This window comes from Archocentrus centrarchus, chromosome 3 (genome assembly GCF_007364275.1).
Source record: "Archocentrus centrarchus isolate MPI-CPG fArcCen1 chromosome 3, fArcCen1, whole genome shotgun sequence".
Taxonomy (NCBI): domain Eukaryota; kingdom Metazoa; phylum Chordata; class Actinopteri; order Cichliformes; family Cichlidae; genus Archocentrus; species Archocentrus centrarchus.
The window spans coordinates 12,807,840-12,825,534 of record NC_044348.1 but is presented as its reverse complement, the minus strand read 5'-3'; the positions used below and the strand labels follow the sequence as shown (position 1 = coordinate 12,825,534).

General features: G+C 41.2%; 1 protein-coding gene across 1 annotated transcript in view; it reads left to right on the top strand.

Annotated features, from left to right (window-relative positions):
* The window catches only part of cbfa2t3 (CBFA2/RUNX1 partner transcriptional co-repressor 3), a 37,134-nt gene extending 36,430 nt beyond the window's left edge, over positions 1-704 (top strand). The window contains 1 exon segment of the mRNA XM_030720393.1: positions 333-704. Within this exon segment, the coding sequence (XP_030576253.1) occupies positions 333-704 (372 nt within the window).
* Positions 705-17,695: the final 16,991 nt, after the last annotated feature.

Here is a 17,695-nt window from a genome sequence, read left to right as displayed (position 1 = left end):
ATGGTTGGAGCAGGGTGCCAGGCTGAGGCCATTACTGAGCAGTTGACCACCACCTGCTGGTAACACAAACCAGTGGCCTTGGCCCAAGAATTAATCCATAACATCAAATCCCCATGCAAAGAATAACAGACAAATTGCAGACGACACACACAAACTTGATTATAAATGTGACTTAGTTTAGGTTTCAACATGTACAATGCAACAACAAATTGTTTTTAAAAAATGCAGGAAATTTTGTACAGGAATACAGTTAGGAAGTAAAAACTCTGCTATCCTTGGATAGAAAGTAGACTTATTTTTATCAACCTACTCTCTCCCTACTGTCTCAACAGAGCTGCTGGAATTGTGGGAGGAAAGCCAGCGAGACGTGCAGCGGCTGCAACACAGCTCGCTACTGTGGCTCCTTCTGCCAACACAAAGACTGGGAGAAGCACCACCATGTCTGTGGTCAAGGCCTACAGGGGCTGCCAGGGGGCAGCAGTGTCCCTCTAGGAACCCCTTCCTCCTCCTCCAGCGCGCCCCCCACTCACTCTGAGGGCACTCCTCCAGGACCCCTGTCACTCGCAGCCCAGAGCAGTATTGCGGGAGGGGCCGGTAGCGGCAGTGGAAGCGTTTCTGCCAGCCCCAAAGAGAGCAGTTCCAGCAGTGCCTCTCGCTCCACAACTCCAGCCACCCCCGCACTATTGGACGCCACCTCTCGCTGACGTCTGACCTTTGTCCCTTCCCTGCATACTGAAGTGATAGTGCTCACACTCCACACGAAACCAAACTGAGGAATCTTCATCGCAAACTGCTCCCTCCCCGTCCTTCAGCTCTTATTTCCCTCAATCTTTAACATTTACTCATTACCTGATGGTGGACTTATTTCCCGACCTTCCCCCAGAATACTTTCTCTTTTACAGTCACGGATACAAAGATTCTGGTCTGGGGTTTAATGTAGTGTAAAGCATGACGAGTGCAGTGTCTCCTTTCTCTGATGAAGAAACATATCAGATGTGTTTGCTGAGAACATGAGCTTTGACTTGAAGATTTGCCCTCAGTAATGTAAGCATGGTAAATAATGTCCACAGTAAGGGCTGTTATAAGGCAGCATCGATGGGGGGCGGGATGACTAGGCCGATTAGCACTTGGATAGGATTTCCCTTTAATTTAGCACCAATGAGATAACAGCACCCAGCCCTGAGATGTGCACTAACAGTCCAAACAGTTCCCTGATGTGGCACTTTTTCTAGTGTGCTATTGAAGAAAGGCAAGGAACACAATACCTTTCTTTTTATTTTCAACTGTATGAGGGAAGGGGTAAAAGTTGGGATGCGATTAATTCCTCAGAAACACAGCTTAGTATTTATTAAATGTTTCTTTCTGGCTTTAAGGGAAAACAAAGAGAAGTCCAAATATTCTAAATAAAGAATAATAGTGATGATGCTGATTATGATGATAACAGTAATGATATGAAAATAACTTAATTTTGAACTGCTAACTACCTTGCTAGCGAGCCAAGAAAATCTACACCGGACTCACCTCTCTGCACCATTATGAACCCAAATGATTTCAAAGATGAAAAATAACATGATCCAAACCTTTGTATTACACTGCCAAAGTGAGTAAGTAAGCGATAAAGAGAAGCACTCTTCTTGTAACCAAACGCAAAGCAACATCACCTCCTCAGCAGATAAGCCAGCTCTGAGAAGGCCGGGCTGCAGAGGAGCTGCAAAACGGGACCCAGAGACAGAAAACTGTGACCTGCTTTGATTTGCAGCTGCCTTCTGCGGTCTGGATAAAAGTGCAGCGATTCCTCAGTGATGGCCCAGACTAGTGAATATGGACAATGCTCTGAAGTTACCTACAGGAAAGACTTAATGAAATGGATGGAAACCCTGCAACAGTATGGTTTTTTGTTGTAAATGGTAGAGAGGACAAAGACAAAGAGGAAAGAAAAAAGCTACACAGCCTCAAAGGAGATGATGATGATGTATACATGGCAAAGAAGCTGCCAAAAAAAAAAAAAAACCTCAACACAAGCTTGAAAACATTGTCCAAGAAGGCATTACAAATTACGGAGACACACGGAAGGATTGTTTGCAAGTCGTCTTTTTTTTTTTCTCTCTTTCTTTTTTTTGTATTAAAGCTCCACAGTGAGGAGCTCTTTCAAGGAATTGCTCTTACCTTTACATTCACTCCCTCCTTTTCCAAAGCATGATAAACACAAGAAAGAGCCTAAAAAAAGGGCGGTGTAGACTTTGTTCTCCTCTCTCTTTCTACCTCCCCTCACCCCACTCCTCCCTTCTACGCTCTTCCCCCACTACTTGACTCAAGACTGCCCTACCCCTCAGCTGGCTTTGGACAGAGCCACAAAGCAGTCACAAGGGTGGGGCTGAACCCACTTGTAGATATTGTTCCTCTTTTCATTTTTCAATAATGTCTCTTGTTGCTGATGTCCACATGTGCTGCCCTTGTGTATATCCAGAAAGATGGACTTTTGTTTTAGTTTTGTTACCTTTCACTTTCCTCCTTTAAGTTTGGGTTGAGCAGTGAAGACAGAGCAAGGACGCTTGTTTATGAGAGGAAGCCCCGCATTGTACTTATTGTTTGATTTGTTGAATCTATATTAATGAGATGAAAACCCCTCTTGTAGAATATTTTGTATTGCTCGCATTGTAAGACAGTGAGAGGACGGAGGTGCAATATGAAGAGAATTCAGCTACTGAATGGAACCTCAGCAACTGCCCATAGGGTGTCATATAATATAGATACATATAAATATATTTAAAGTAACATCAGTAACTTAATGTGAATGTACATAGTATTTAAAGAGGTCCAAAAATGTGTTTGCCAAATATCAGAAACCTTTAAAGTTTAATGTCCAGAATTTTTTTTTTTCACAGTACATTTGTTTCTCAAATTGATCAACTACTTATTTTTTTTCTCTCATACAAGTTAAAGACCTTTTCAATTTTCACTCAAATCAAAGTGTCACGTGACCCTGAGTGGAGGAGACTGTTGGCAACAGTGGTAAAATAGCTCTGCATCCCGCAGTAGGTGACTCAACAGTGTGTATTAATAGAAAGGCTCAGTGGTAACTCAATTAGATTCTTTTTTTTCTCACTCGCACTAATTTTTGGAAATGTCAAAACTTGACGCATCACGTCAAGTGCTCCGTTTCTTACCAGCCATTTAGCTCAAAGCGCCCCTGTAGTGATCCTCTCTCTTGGGCCTTATCAATCTGTGCGTATGTGGTTAAGAGTGTTTGTTTCTCCCATGGTGCCGGATTAAGTGATATGCCAGTGTTAAGCTACAGTACATGTCAAATCTAATTTGATACCCAATCTTTAAAATGTTGCTCTTAATGCCTAGCTGACTCTTGTTCCTTTGCAAAGATACCGTGTGAGCATAAGCTGCTGACTGGGGACAGGTCTTTAATTCCAGGCCAAGAGAGTAGCATTACTTCCTTCACTCTGTTTTTTCCAGGCTTTCCCACATGCTCCAGCAATAACCTATGGTAAACACGAGAATACTAAACAGTCACAAGGCCTTGACAAAATGTGTGTGCGTATTTTGTATTGATCATTGTGTAGCCTACATGTTTGGCCTTCTTCACTTGGACCAAAAGGGGAAAAAAAAGGTAACTTTGTTTTTGCAGTGAGGGCATGGAAAAACAAAAACTCTTTGTTGCTTTTTATTCGTTTGGATTTTTTTTTTTTTTTTTTGGACCATCTGAGACCATATTTCAAATGACATAAGCTGCAAGGTACCCCTGCATCTGTGTGTAGCATTTATGTATGTGTGTTAGAATTACCATGTTAAGGCGCTGACCTCAGCCTTTTCTCTTTTTTTTGTAACTTGTTCCTTTCCCCCAATGTCGAATTCCTCCACTACTACCACAAACCACTGCTCACAACCCTCCCCTCACACTAGCTACCTCCTGTGACCATACAGCTAACCACCAGGAGAGGTTGACCTGGACTTTGAAAAGCCGGGTTGAGAGCAGACATGGACACACACACACACAAGCTGCTTCAAAAGTTATCATGAAAGCAAAAGAGTTGAGAGGAACTGTCTTTACTCATAATGTTTAAATCTGTTCATGCCTATCACACCTTACTGTTTTTTTTTTAAAACACATCCCACTAGCAAAACTGATACTGCTGGAATTTAGAAACAGGTGCACATGCAGTCAGACCTGCATATTACCAAACCGAACAGAGAATTGACCATGACATGCCATTTGTTGTCCAAAACCAATAAAAGCACAGACCAAAGTACTCCTGCATTGCCATAGTTGGTTCTGATATGGTGTGAATTAGCAGACCAGATGTAATAAGGTTAGAGCTTGGCTACACCAGTTAACCAAAGCGTCTGAAATGCACACGCTCAGAGCCCAGGAGTGAAGACCGCGCTCAACGAACCGGCTGAGTTTCAGATGTGTAGAATTATTATTCAAGCAATCAAAGCGCTTGTTGTCTACATACTGAAAAGTGCTTCTGTAAAAACAATAGAAGCCTCTCTTTTCAAACAGCCTGCTAATTGCGTGTTCTTACAGTCACAAAGCCTTGCAGAGATAAAAAAAATGAATGCATGGTGTGTTTGTGTGTGTGTACTTGTGTGCATATGGTTGTGTGTTTTTTTAAGAATATCTTTTTTTTTCTTTATGTCTCTGTACAAACTACTTGAAACCTTCAGAGCTTTAATGAAACATCCCAGGCAGCGTACAGTGGCACATTGATTCACAGTATGTAGCAGCAGCTTTTTTGCAGTACAGTACCATGTTTTTCTACAATATCCACATCCAGACAACATTGTGTTGGTTGGCAGTTCCATTCGACTTTCAAGCGCGCTCTGTGTGTGCCTCCATGTCTTCGAGTAAGCCCTCGGATAAACTAAACAAAGCCAAACCCAATAGACCATTATAAATGACCAAAACACAACCAAAAGCTACAACCATCTCAGTTAAATTTCACTTTGGTTCAGATTTTTTGTGTTATGTCCCAGCAGTAGAGAACGTCAGCTTGATTGATTGTGGGGGATGTGAGGCTGCAGTCCAAATCTACACAGGAAAGAGCAAATTGTTCTTCACTCTTCTTGGTTTCATTGGACAGTAGGATACAGAAGAATCAGCTGGGTAATGAAACAAATGCAATTAGTGCATTAGTGCTGTGGTGTCATTTACTTTCCTCTGTGAAGATATTATATATGGCAAATGCATAAGGGCTCTGCTGTTGTGAATACCATCCAAGGGTCTACAAACACATTGTTTAACTATGTACATGATATGGGCAAAACACATGTTTAGAGAAGACGAAAATTAGCAGGTTGGCATTTTTTTCCTCCCAACCCCAACCAGTGAAGCTTCAAAGCTCATCAGATGTGATGCTGACTCGTCCTTCCTGTGAAACAGGCTCCAATTTATAGCTACGGTAGAAAGCTAAGGTGGCAAACAGTGGATACAGCACTTGTTTTCCCAAAAGCCATGGCTCAGGATGGTCTTGTTTTTAATCTTTGCATAAACTGAATAAAGGTTTATGGTTTTATATGTGTAGGGAAGCATTCTATACTGTAATGTGCAATACATTATTACAGAAAAACATGTTTCTGTAGGAAGGATGGCGCTTGAAGATCTTTGTCCTTTTGTTTAATTTCCCTCTTCAAACGGTCCTGTTGCCATTTTTAGATGAAGTAAACTGTGCCAGAAGAATTCAATTCTGATTTGTATTTATTTCTTGCATGCTTTCCTCCCTGTTGCTAATACCGCTCTTTAACTGTTCGCTCTGTGGATGTGTGAAGCTGTAAAACATTCTAATTCAGGTTATTGTCTGTGTTGAACAATGTAACTGTGTAATTAAAACATGAAATGAAGTATTCATTATCATTCTCTCTTGTCTTTTTCAAATGTGGGAATATTCTAAGATGACATCCCCAGAAAAGGAAAATTATCCATTGTTGTTAAATAATTATTAACACAAAATTATTATTCGCACTTGAATGTATCATTACATTAGACATACCATGAACATGATACAAGGATATTACAACAGTGGCACACAAAACATTGTAAACAACTGTGGCCTCATATTACAGACACGTGTTCTACTACAGTCTTCTTCTTTCAGCTGCTCCCTTTAGGGTTCACCACAGCAGATTATCTGCCCCCATCTCACCTTATCCCCAGCATCCTCCTCTATCACACCAACCCTCTGCATGTCCTCCTTCACTACATCCATGAATCTTCTTTGAAGACTTCCTCTTTTCCTCCTGCCTGACAGCTCCATATTCAATATCTGTTATCCAATATATCCACAATCCTGTCCTGCACATCTGAGATGGTTTATCTCAGCCTTGCCTCTAACTTTGTCTCCAAACCTCTCAACCTGAGCTGTCTCTCTGATAGACTGTAGAGGCTAATCTATAGTTTCTTTCGATCTTCTGTAATTTCCATTTAACCTCTTCCTTTGAATGACCAATACAGAGCCGGTTTTACGCGTGTGACAACATTCAGCCGCAGCACGGTAAAACTACGTGTTTGCTCCATCGGCCATCTTTATTCTTCTACATCTTCAAATACAACAACATTTTATTCTTCATGGGCCTTAACAACAGAATTGCGCCCTCTGTAGTTCATCACATAAAATACATCTTCTTACAGATTTCTCAAATCCAATGTTACAAATGAAATACATTTCCCTTTAACTTACTTATACAAATATGAAACACAAAAGGAAACTAATATATGACATAAATCAGTTATAAATTTATAAACTCTACAAAATGGTGCTTACATTCCGGCCCCTAATTGTTCTTGCTGAGGCATGACAATTACCAAAATTACATAAGCAACATTTTCAAACTCTTTTGTTACTGTACCAGTACTCTTAACTGTAAACAACATCATAACACAATGGCTTTAAACAAAAACACATCACTCATCCATTTCCAGTAAAAGACACAATTTGTCCACTGGTCTTTCCAAAACACTGCTTTTTGTCTTAACCAAAACTCTTCTCACATGACCATTTGAATCACAAATTGCCTTTTCAACCTTTCCCATTAACCATGAACCTCTTGGTGCACTATCATCCACTATAAGAACAACATCACCAGGTTTTAGGTTTCTTTTCACATTTAACCATTTCTGTCTCTCTTGTAAAGTGGTAGATACTCTTGGTCCAACGTTTCCAAAAAATATCAGACAAGTATTGGACCTGACGCCATCGTCTTTTTGAGTACAAATCCTCCTTTTGAAATAAACCAGGTGGCAACACAGGTTGTTTTTTCATGAGAAGCAAATGATTTGGGGTTAATGCTTCTATATCATTTGGGTCATTAGAAACTCTTGTAATGGGTCTATCATTTATAATAGACTCTACTTCACAAAACAAAGTGTGAAGATGCTCATCATTAAGAGTCTGTTGTCTCAGTAGCTGGGTAAGGATTCTTCTGACAGAACATATCTGCCTTTCCCAAATCCCACCGAAATGAGATCCAGCTGGTGGATTGAATGTCCATGTAACACCTTTCTGCAAAAGTGACTCAGCAATTTTAATCTCATTCCAACCTTTGATTGCCTCGCGCATTTCCTTTTCAGCACCTACTAGGTTTGTACCATTGTCTGACCTCATAACAGACACTTGACCTCTCCTGGCCACAAACCTTCTAAATGCATTAATACAAGAGTCTGCTTCAAGTGAGTGAGCGACCTCTAGGTGAATCGCTCTTGTGGTGAGGCATGTAAACAAAACACCGTATCTTTTTACATAGCTTCTGCCACATTTAACCTCAAAAGGTCCAAAATAATCTATCCCTACATTTGTGAAAGGGGGTTTGTCGGTTTCAAGTCTGTCTCGTGGCAAGTTTGCCATTCTCTGTTCACCAGGCTTACCTGACAGCTTTTTACACTGTACACATTTTGACAATATTTTCCTGAGAGCTGCATCAGCTTTTGGAATCCAATATTTTTCTCTCAGTTTAGACAGCACAAAATTTCTGCCACTATGACCTGTTTGTTTATGAATATGTCTGAGAATCAATGTGGACACATGGTGGTCCTGATGAAGTATCACAGGGTGTTTCACATTGGATGGTAGAGCAGCCTTATCTAACCTGCCACCAACCCTTAAAATACCATTGTTCAACACCGGATCTAGTTTCACAATGTGACTAGTCCTTTTAACCTTTTGACCCTTCTGTAGAGTTAAGATCTCATCTTTGTAACTTTGTTTTTGACAAAACTTAACAATCTCCATCTCTGAATTTTCTAATTCTGTGACTGTTAAATAACCATCTTTGTTTGATTTCTGCACTTTCTTAGCCATTTTCTTTTGACATTGAGTATCGCTGGCTGACAAGGATTTGCGTTCACGTGACAGCTCTTGGAGGAGCCGTTTAAATCTCAGCATCCAGGCAAAGGCCTTTTTTAGTCTGTACCAATCTGAGTAGTGACAAATGAGTTGACTGATAGGATCAGTTTGCATGACATCAACATCAACACTCATAACTTTCACTTCTGCATCATCATGAATGTTCAAGGATATTATCGGTGACGCTGGCCAGTGTTTATTGTCCTTTACTAGAAAGTCTGGACCTTGAATCCAGGCTTTGTTTGACAGGAAATCACTTGCTTTCATTCCCTTAGATGCGTAGTCAGCAGGGTTCAACTCAGAGTTTATGTACCTCCACTGACTGACCTTAGAGTGATCTCTGATAAGTGAAACTCGGTTTGCAACAAAAGTCTTAAATCTGACACTGTCATTCGCAATGTATCTCAACACTGTGGTGCTATCAGACCAGAATGTGGATTCCTCAAGTGGCATTCTTAGCTCGTCTCTCATCATTTTGTCAATTTTACAGCTACAGCCGCCGCTGTTAGCTCTAATCTAGGAATAGTGAGTTGCTTCAAAGGCGATACTCGTGATTTGCCAATCAAAAATGAGCAATGAGCTTCACCTCTTTCATTTGTGACACGAAGGTATGCAACAACACCATACCCTCTCTCACTCGCGTCTGCAAAAAGATGCAGTTGTGCAGATGTTACATTTCCAAATCTAACTGGTTTAAAACACCTGTCCACTGTAAATCCTTGTAGTTTTGTCAAGTCCAACAGCCACTGTTGTGACTTCTTAGCCATGTCAATTGGAATGTCCTCATCCCATGAGAATCTCTTTCCACACAGTTCCTGCAGAATCATTTTGGCTGGGAAAATAACTGGGGACAGAAACCCTAACGGATCATAGATTGAACTCACAAACGACAGAATGCCGCGTCTAGTTTGTGTCATTGGTTTTTCATTGATTTTGATTTTGAACGAGTCTGTTTCAATGCACCAGTTTACTCCTAAGACTCGCTCATCTGGAAGGTTGTCATGACAGAGGTCTAATGCCTTAACTTCAGATGCTCTTTCTGTTTCAGGAATAGAGGCAAGAACAACTCTGCTATTACTATTCCATTTTGTAAGATGAAACCCTCCACTTGCGCATAGTTTTGTTAGCTCCTTCACCATAGCACAGGCCTCATCTTCATTCGACACGGATAAAAGACAATCGTCTACATAAAAGTTATTCTGCACTGCACTAATGGCCATGGGTGACACCTCATCTGAAGCATCCTCTGCTGTTTTCTTTAAAGCAAAGTTGGCACAGCTTGGTGACGATGTTGCACCAAACAAATGCACAGTCATTTTGAACTCCTGTAGTGGTTCATCCAGGTTTCCCTCAGGCCACCAGAGGAATCGAAGCATATCTGTATCCTCGGGCGGGACCTTTACCTGATGATACATCGCCTCAATATCTGACATTAGAGCAATATAGTCATGTCTGAAGCGAGTTAAAACACCAACCAATGTGTTTGTCAAATCAGGACCTTGTAAAAGTTCCTCGTTCAGTGACTTCCCCTGAAACGAGGCAGCACAGTCAAAAACAACGCGGAGCTTTCTTTTCTGTGGATGGTACACGCCATGATGCGGTATGTACCACAGTCTTCCATCATCACGTTCAAGTTGTTCATTTGACACAGGGACAGCATACTTCTTGTCTATTAGTTCAGAAATGAACACTGTGTACTCTTTATGAAAGTCTTTTCTCTTCAGCATTTTTCTTTTGAGGCTTTCTGCTCTCTGCACAACTAACTCACGGTTGTTGGGTAGTTTAACAGACTGATCTTTAAGAGGTAGGCTTATACAATAATGTCCTTCCACCTTTTTAACTGTATCCTTGACAGAGTCCATGAATTTCACATCCTCTCGTGACATTTCATGACGCTCTTCAGAAGCCTTTTCTGGAAAATCGTGGTTAAACTGTTTCACACACAATGTTTCAATCTCAGACATTGATATGCGGTTCACCGAAACACTTTGTTCACTTTCTGAGTCATTTCTTTTCAAAGGACCGTTTATAACCCAACCTAGGATTGTACGGACTGCATATGGACCCTCATCTACGCTGTGAATAATTTCCCAGGGTTCCATTGCCTTGTGAGCGTTTGCTCCTATCAAGAGTCCAACATCTGCATCTATTTCAGTCAGTTCTGCTCTGTGCAGGTGCGGCCACTTAACTAAGTCTGTCTGCATAGGAATGCTCTCTTTTGAAACTGGAATGTCTTTATGTGTGTACGTATCAGGTAAGTCAATATACACATTTTCTGTTACACCACTTACTTCTAAACCTGAAACAATGTAACTTGGCTGCAACCTTTTCTGACCCATAGTGCGGAGAAGGATTTGAGTTTTCTTTCCTTCTATGCCAAGCTGTCTCATAAGCTTCTCTGAGCAAAAAGTTGCTTGGCTGCCATTGTCCAAAAATGCATAAGTGTCAATTATCTTGTTGTTTTTCTTGAGCTTAACATGAACTGGCACAATAGCCAAAACTCGACTGCTATTACCGGCCCCAGTAGCACCACATGTGCCACCTGTGATGGGGACAGGGCTGGGAGCTTCAACATCTGAGCTTCCAGTGTCATCATTTGGTTCGTTATTTACTGCTACATCCTCTGTCGTGTCATAGTGGAGCAAACTAGGATGTCTTTTGAAACAGTAGTCACATAGCAATCGTTTCTTGCAGTCTTTACTCAAGTGCCCTTTGCTCAAGCATGAAAAGCAAAGTCCTTTTCCTTTAAGGAACTCTACTCTCTCTTTGTGAGGCAGTTTTCTTATTTTCTGACAGTCGGCAAGTGAGTGATTTCTGTCACAATACACACATGGTCTTTGAAAGGCATTAATGTCTGACGCACAGTGCCTTTGTTTGCATCTAGCAACCTTTCATTTATTGCAGGTGCCACACTAGTGGCAAACGCACTGCCCTTTGGTCTAAATGTCTTCTCTGGTTTTGAGTATTGCTTGCACTTGTCATCGGTATCTTTAATGTCACCAAATAAAGGATCTGATGCTATCTTAGCTTGTCTGTTCAGGAATTTCACTAAATCTGAAAACCTAGCTCTTCTTCCAGAGTTTTCTTGGATGTCGAAAGCTGAGACTCTCCACATTTCTCTCATCTTATAGGGTAACTTGGAAACTATTACCCTGAGATTTGTGGGGTTGTCTAATTCCTCCAAGTAGTTAATATCTTGCATGGCATTATTACACCCAGTTAGAAACAGTGAGTAACTATGAAGACCTTTGGTATCATCTGCTTTCAACTGAGGCCAACTTACAGCCTTCTTCAGGTAAGCTGTCGCTATTTTGATGTCATTGCCATAATGATAATGTAAAAGTTTCATTGCCTCATGGTAGCCTTTTTGTGGGCTCATGTGTTGGCAACTTCTGACTAAGTCTCTAGGCTCACCTCTTGTGAACTGTTCAAGGTAGTAGATCTTGTCATTATCATTATCTGTCTTGCTACTGATTGTATGTTCAAAGGCTCTAAGGAATGGTTTGAATTCTAAGGGATCACCACTGAAAATGGGAACATCTCTCTGAGGTAAATTTGTGAGTCTTTGTTGCTTAACCAACATCTCTGTAATACTATTCTGTTTCAGCATTACTTCACACAAATTAACCTTTGTGTCCATTTCAACCCTCTGAGAAGGAGTCTCCTGTGCAACTTGGTACTGAGATCCACTTAAGTGAGTGTTCGACTGTCTGTTGACACCAACTGGGGGCAAACCACTAAATGAGTCTGCACGGCGATAAGTTACACTTCTCTTTTCGTTGTCCTCATACTCACATTCCTCCAGTACCTTTATCTTTGCAGTAGAAGCAGCAATTTGAGTTTCAATTTCCAGCTGCTCCTTCCTTGCCTTTAACTGCAGCTCTTCCAACTCCAGAGCTTGTTTCTCCTTTAACTTCTCTGCCTTTGCCATCAGAGAAGCTCTTTCTGCTTGTTCCTTGCGACGTGCAGATGATGATGATGATATGATTGAACCACAGCGGCTGGACCCGACCCTGGACACGCAGGATCCTGGACGCTTCCCTCTTGAATCACCTGTCAAAGACACGCTGTCATCTGGACCCACGTCGTCCTGTTGTTTCTGCCTTGCGCCGATTGTCCACTTCTCAGCATCCATCATAAAATTGCTGAAATGCTCCTTTTTGGGCTGATACCAATATGTCTGATCAGCCTCTTTCTCTTCCTCTGACAGCAGTTGTAGAACATTCTCATTTGTTTGAACAAAGTCACTTATGAGTTTTGAAAACTCATTTAAATGTTCATCAACAATATCTACAGCGTCATCATTTTCATCATAGCACTTATTTTATTCAGTTTCGCTGTCACCTGAGAAAGCTTTGCTCTTCTTGAACCGATTTGTCTCTGTAAAAGGTCCTCCAGGCCCTTTTCCGTGTATTTCGGCGCCCTCTTTTGGCCGTTTTCAGTACCGCAGACATTTTCTTGCTCTCTGGTTTCTTGTGACTCGTCATCCGCCATCTTGCCTTGTTTTCTTTTCATTCATCAACAAGAGATCGAATAAAGTAGTCCATGACACAAAGCATGCTTTGCTTTCCAAATAAGTGCCATCTAGTGAAGACTACAACATCCTTGTTGTCTTGTATTTTTCTCTTGGCTCATTTAGGCAAGTTACCAGTTCGTAGCTTGTGATTCCATGACGATCCGTTGTTGTGGTTACGTCGCTGGGCTCGGTCTCGGCTCGTTCTTGCTGAGCGCGGTATTGCTTATTTACTTATTGTAGAGGCTAATCTATAGTTTCTTTCGATCTTCTGTAATTTCCATTTAACCTCTTCCTTTGAATGACCAATACAGAGCCGGTTTTACGCGTGTGACAACATTCAGCCGCAGCACGGTAAAACTACCGTGTTGCTCCATCGGCCATCTTTATTCTTCTACATCTTCAAATACAACAACATTTTATTCTTCATGGGCCTTAACAACAGAATTGCGCCCTCTGTAGTTCAATCACATAAAATACATCTTCTTAACAGATGTTCTCAAATCCAAATGTTACAAATGAAATACATTTCCCTTTAACTTACTTATACAAATATGAAACACAAAAGGAAACTAATATATGACATAAATCAGTTATAAATTTATAAACTCTACAAAATGGTGCTTACAAGACTCATTTTTAATCTTGTCCATCCTGGTCACTCCCAATGAAAATCTGAGCATCTTCAACTGTGCGACCTCCAGCTCCACCTCCTGACTTTTTGTTAGTAACACCGTTTCCAAAACACACATCATAAGCACGTTTCGCTACCACCTTCTAAATCTTCCCTTTCACTGCTGCTGCTATCCTCCTGTCACAAATCATTTGTCTCCACCCACTCCACCCTGCCTGCACTCTCTTCTTACCTCTCTTGTGCACTGTCCATTGCTTTTCTACTAAAATAAATGTAACATCTTGATTAAATCTTAGTTTTCTTGTTACATTTTTTATAGTGTTTAACTCTTGTGGATCACCTGCTGGTGTCAATTTTTTTAAACAAAATCTCATGATCCTTTTCTTCCACCTGTCCAATTCCGAGAGAAAGGCAAGTTTATCACAGAGGTAACACAGAAAGAGAGATATTTATACCTATTTCAAATTAACCTTATGTCTCTGGATATGATACAAAAGACACTGTGCAGCTCAGTTTTTTTCTTCAATAAACAGTTGGAACACAGGATCTGTCTGGCAGCATGATTTAAAATGAGAGGACAACAGAGAAAAGGGGAGAGAAAAGGTCACTGTCTGTTAATGGGATAAGCAAACAACAGATACCTTTTCTGTATTTCCTCAATTTTCAAATGGCACACTTAATATGTGCCTGTCAAAACTGAAAAAACCTCTCCCCACCTTTCATATTATTTTGTTTTCAGCTCATATCTTTAATTGCTGTCATGTCAGAATCTGTGTACTATTTCTGAGTGGTTCCTGAACATAATGATGTCAACAGATGAGGTCTTTTTCACCGAAGAAATAAAAAATCATCCAGGATGGCACATCAATGCGAGCTGTGGCAAGAAGGTTTGCTGTGTCTGTCAGCGTAGTGTCCAGAGGCTGGAGGCGCTACCAGGAGACAGGCCAGTACACCAGGAGACATGGAGGAGGCTGTAGGAGGGCAACAACCCAGCAGCAGGACTGCTACCTCCGCCTTTGTGCAAGGAGGAACAGGAGGAGCACTACCAGAGCCCTGCAAAAAGACCTCCAGCAGGCCACAAATGTGCATGTGTCTGCACAAACGGTTAGAAACAGACTCCATGAGGATGGTATGAGGGCCCAACATCCACAGATGGGGGTTGTGCTCACAGGCCAACACCGTGCAGGACACTTGGCATTTGCCAGAGAACACCAGGATTGGCAAATTCGCCACTGGCGTCCTGTGCTCTTCACAGATGAAAGCAGGTTCACACTGAGCACATGTGACAGACGTGACAGAGTCTGGAGACGCCGTGGAGAGCGATCTGCTGCCTGCAGCATCCTTCAGCATGACCGGTTTGGCAGTGGGTCAGTAATGGTGTGGGGTGGCATTTCTTTGGAGGGCCGCACAGCCCTCTATGTGCTCGCCAGAGGTAGAATGACTGCCATTAGGTACCGAGATGAGATCCTCAGACCCCTTGTGAGACCATATGCTTGTGCGGTTGGCCCTGGGTTCCTCCTAATGCAGGACAATGCTAGACCTCATGTGGCTGGAGTGTGTCAGCAGTTCCTGCAAGATGAAGGCATTGAAGCTATGGACTGGCCCACCCGTTCCCCAGACCTGAATCTGATTGAGCACATCCTGGACATCATGTCTCACTCCATCCACCAACGTCACGTTGCACCACAGACTGTCCAGGAGTTGGCGGATGCTTTAGTCCAGGTCTGGGAGGAGATCCCTCAGGAGACCATCCGCCACCTCATCAGGAGCATGCCCCAGGCGTTGTAGGGAGGTCATACAGGCACGTGGAGGCCACACACAATACTGAGCCTCATTTTGACTTGTTTTTAAGGGCATTACATCAAAGTTGGATCAGCCTGTAGTGTGTTTTTCCACTTTAATTTTGTGTGTGACTCCAAATCCAGGCCTCCATTGGTTAATAAATTTGATTTCCATTGATGATTTTTGTGTGATTTTTGTTGTATTCAGTATTCAATGAGAATAATTCATTCATTCAGATCTAGGATGTGTTATTTGAGTGTCCCCTTTATTTTTTGAGCAGTATATGTTTTGGGACAAAGACAAATTTTTGTAGTTTTGTGTCTGTACATTACCACAGTGGATTTTAAGTCAAACCACCAAGATGTGACTGAAATGCAGATTTTTTTCTAGGGATTTTATAACCCCTAGAGAAAAAATAATATCTCTTTAGGAGTTATAGCCCCTTTTATAAATAGTTGCCCATTTTCAAAAGGTCAAAGTACTTGGAAAATTGGACTGATGAGCTATTTCATAGCCTGGTGTTCCCTGTTATTTCATGACAAATTAAGCAAATAAAAGATATGGAGTTGATTCCAAGTGCTTAACACAGAAAAACTTTAGTGGGCAAAAGTGGGCAGCTCTACAGTCTGGCATATTCTTTAAAAAATGCACCAGCCATCTCAGCACAATGGTGTGGAAGACAACAGAAGACAACTAAAGCATATGATCACAAACTTGTTTCTTTCACAGCATGTAGCCAAGTCAAAAACACTCTAAAGGAGAAAGGCCTATAATTGTCAAGGTCTACAACCAAGAGAAACCTTCATGAATGGAAATACAGAGGGTTTATCTATCTATCTATCTATCTATCTATCTATCTATCTATCTATCTATCTATCTATCTATCTATCTATCTATCTATCTATCTATCTATCTATCTATCTATCTATCTATCTATCTATCTATCTATCTATCTATCTATCTATCTAGCTATCTATCTATCGATCTATCTATCTATCTATCTATCTATCTATCTAATACCACATTATCTGTCCAACATGGTGGAGGTAATGTTATGGCATGGGCATGTAAAGTTGCCAGTGGAACCAGGTCACTTGTGTATTAGATGATGTAACTGCTAGAAGCAGCAGATGAACTGTGAAGTGTTCAGGGCTGCACTCTCTGATTCAGCCAAATGCTGCAAAACTGATCAGACAGAGATTCCCAGTACAAATGGTTAATGACCCAATGCGTACTGCAAAACAAATAAAGAATTTCTCAAGGCGATGAAATGGGATATTCTTCAATGGCCAAGTCAGTCACCTGATTTACAGTTACTGAAGACAAAAGTAAATGCAGAGACCCACAAACAAACAGCAATTGAAGGTGGCTTTAGTAAAGGCCTATCAGAGCATCTCATGGGAGGAAACACAGCAGTTGGTGATGTACGTGGGTTCTAGACTTCAGGCAGTCATTCACTGCAAAGGATTTTCATCCATGTATTAAAAACAATCCTTACGTTTAAACCTAGGTCAGTTTGCATAATTACTTTTGGTTGGAGGATATGTATAAAAATGGCTGTAATTCCTTTACATTTGTGAAAACTTTGGAATTAAATCTGAAAAGTCTGCACTTCAATCACATCTTGATTGTTTGATTCAACATCCACTTTAGCAGTGTACAGAGGCAAAACTACAAAAAACTGTAATTGTCAAAATCCTACCTAATTGTACATAAAAGATGGCCAGTGGGTGCAACCTCAGCCATTGGTTTGCAGGTACCATTTTGATGCTTCTAGTGAATATATCTGTACAACAGTGCACATTATCAGCTAATGCTAACTCACTTGGTAAAGATGCAATGTCACAAACACACACCTGGTGCATTCCTGGGGTTAGACTGTATGCGTGCATCACATTTGCATATACCTGCTAAGAGGTGAAAACTTAGGAATAAAAGAATGTTAGAATTTCACTCACTAAGCACAGACTTCATGGACAGGTTATAAATAGAATTAAAAGCAAAGGAAAGCTTCGACAAATAAATGCAGTTCCAAAAGCCGCCAACACCACAAAGAGGTTAAGCCTTAACACTATTTAAATGGGTGAGTTATACATAACAGCTGTTATGAGGGGAAATAAACCAGGCTGTAAACATATTTATTTCTGCTGCAAAGTTTGGTATTTTAAAACGGGAGTCTAGCTAGTTCATTATTAGAAACTTCTAGTGATGTCAAATGTGTCAAATAAATGCGGTTTAATGAAGAATGAGATCTGCACCATTTACATTAACTGAATGCAGATATTATCATTTTATAGGCTTTTTGTAGTTGTATTTTACCCGTTCACTCATGGGGGTGAATTGTTGTGAGGGGTGTGTGTGGGGGGGGGGATGCAGCTATGGCCCCCATGTACAGTAGGTGCGCCACTGAGAGGA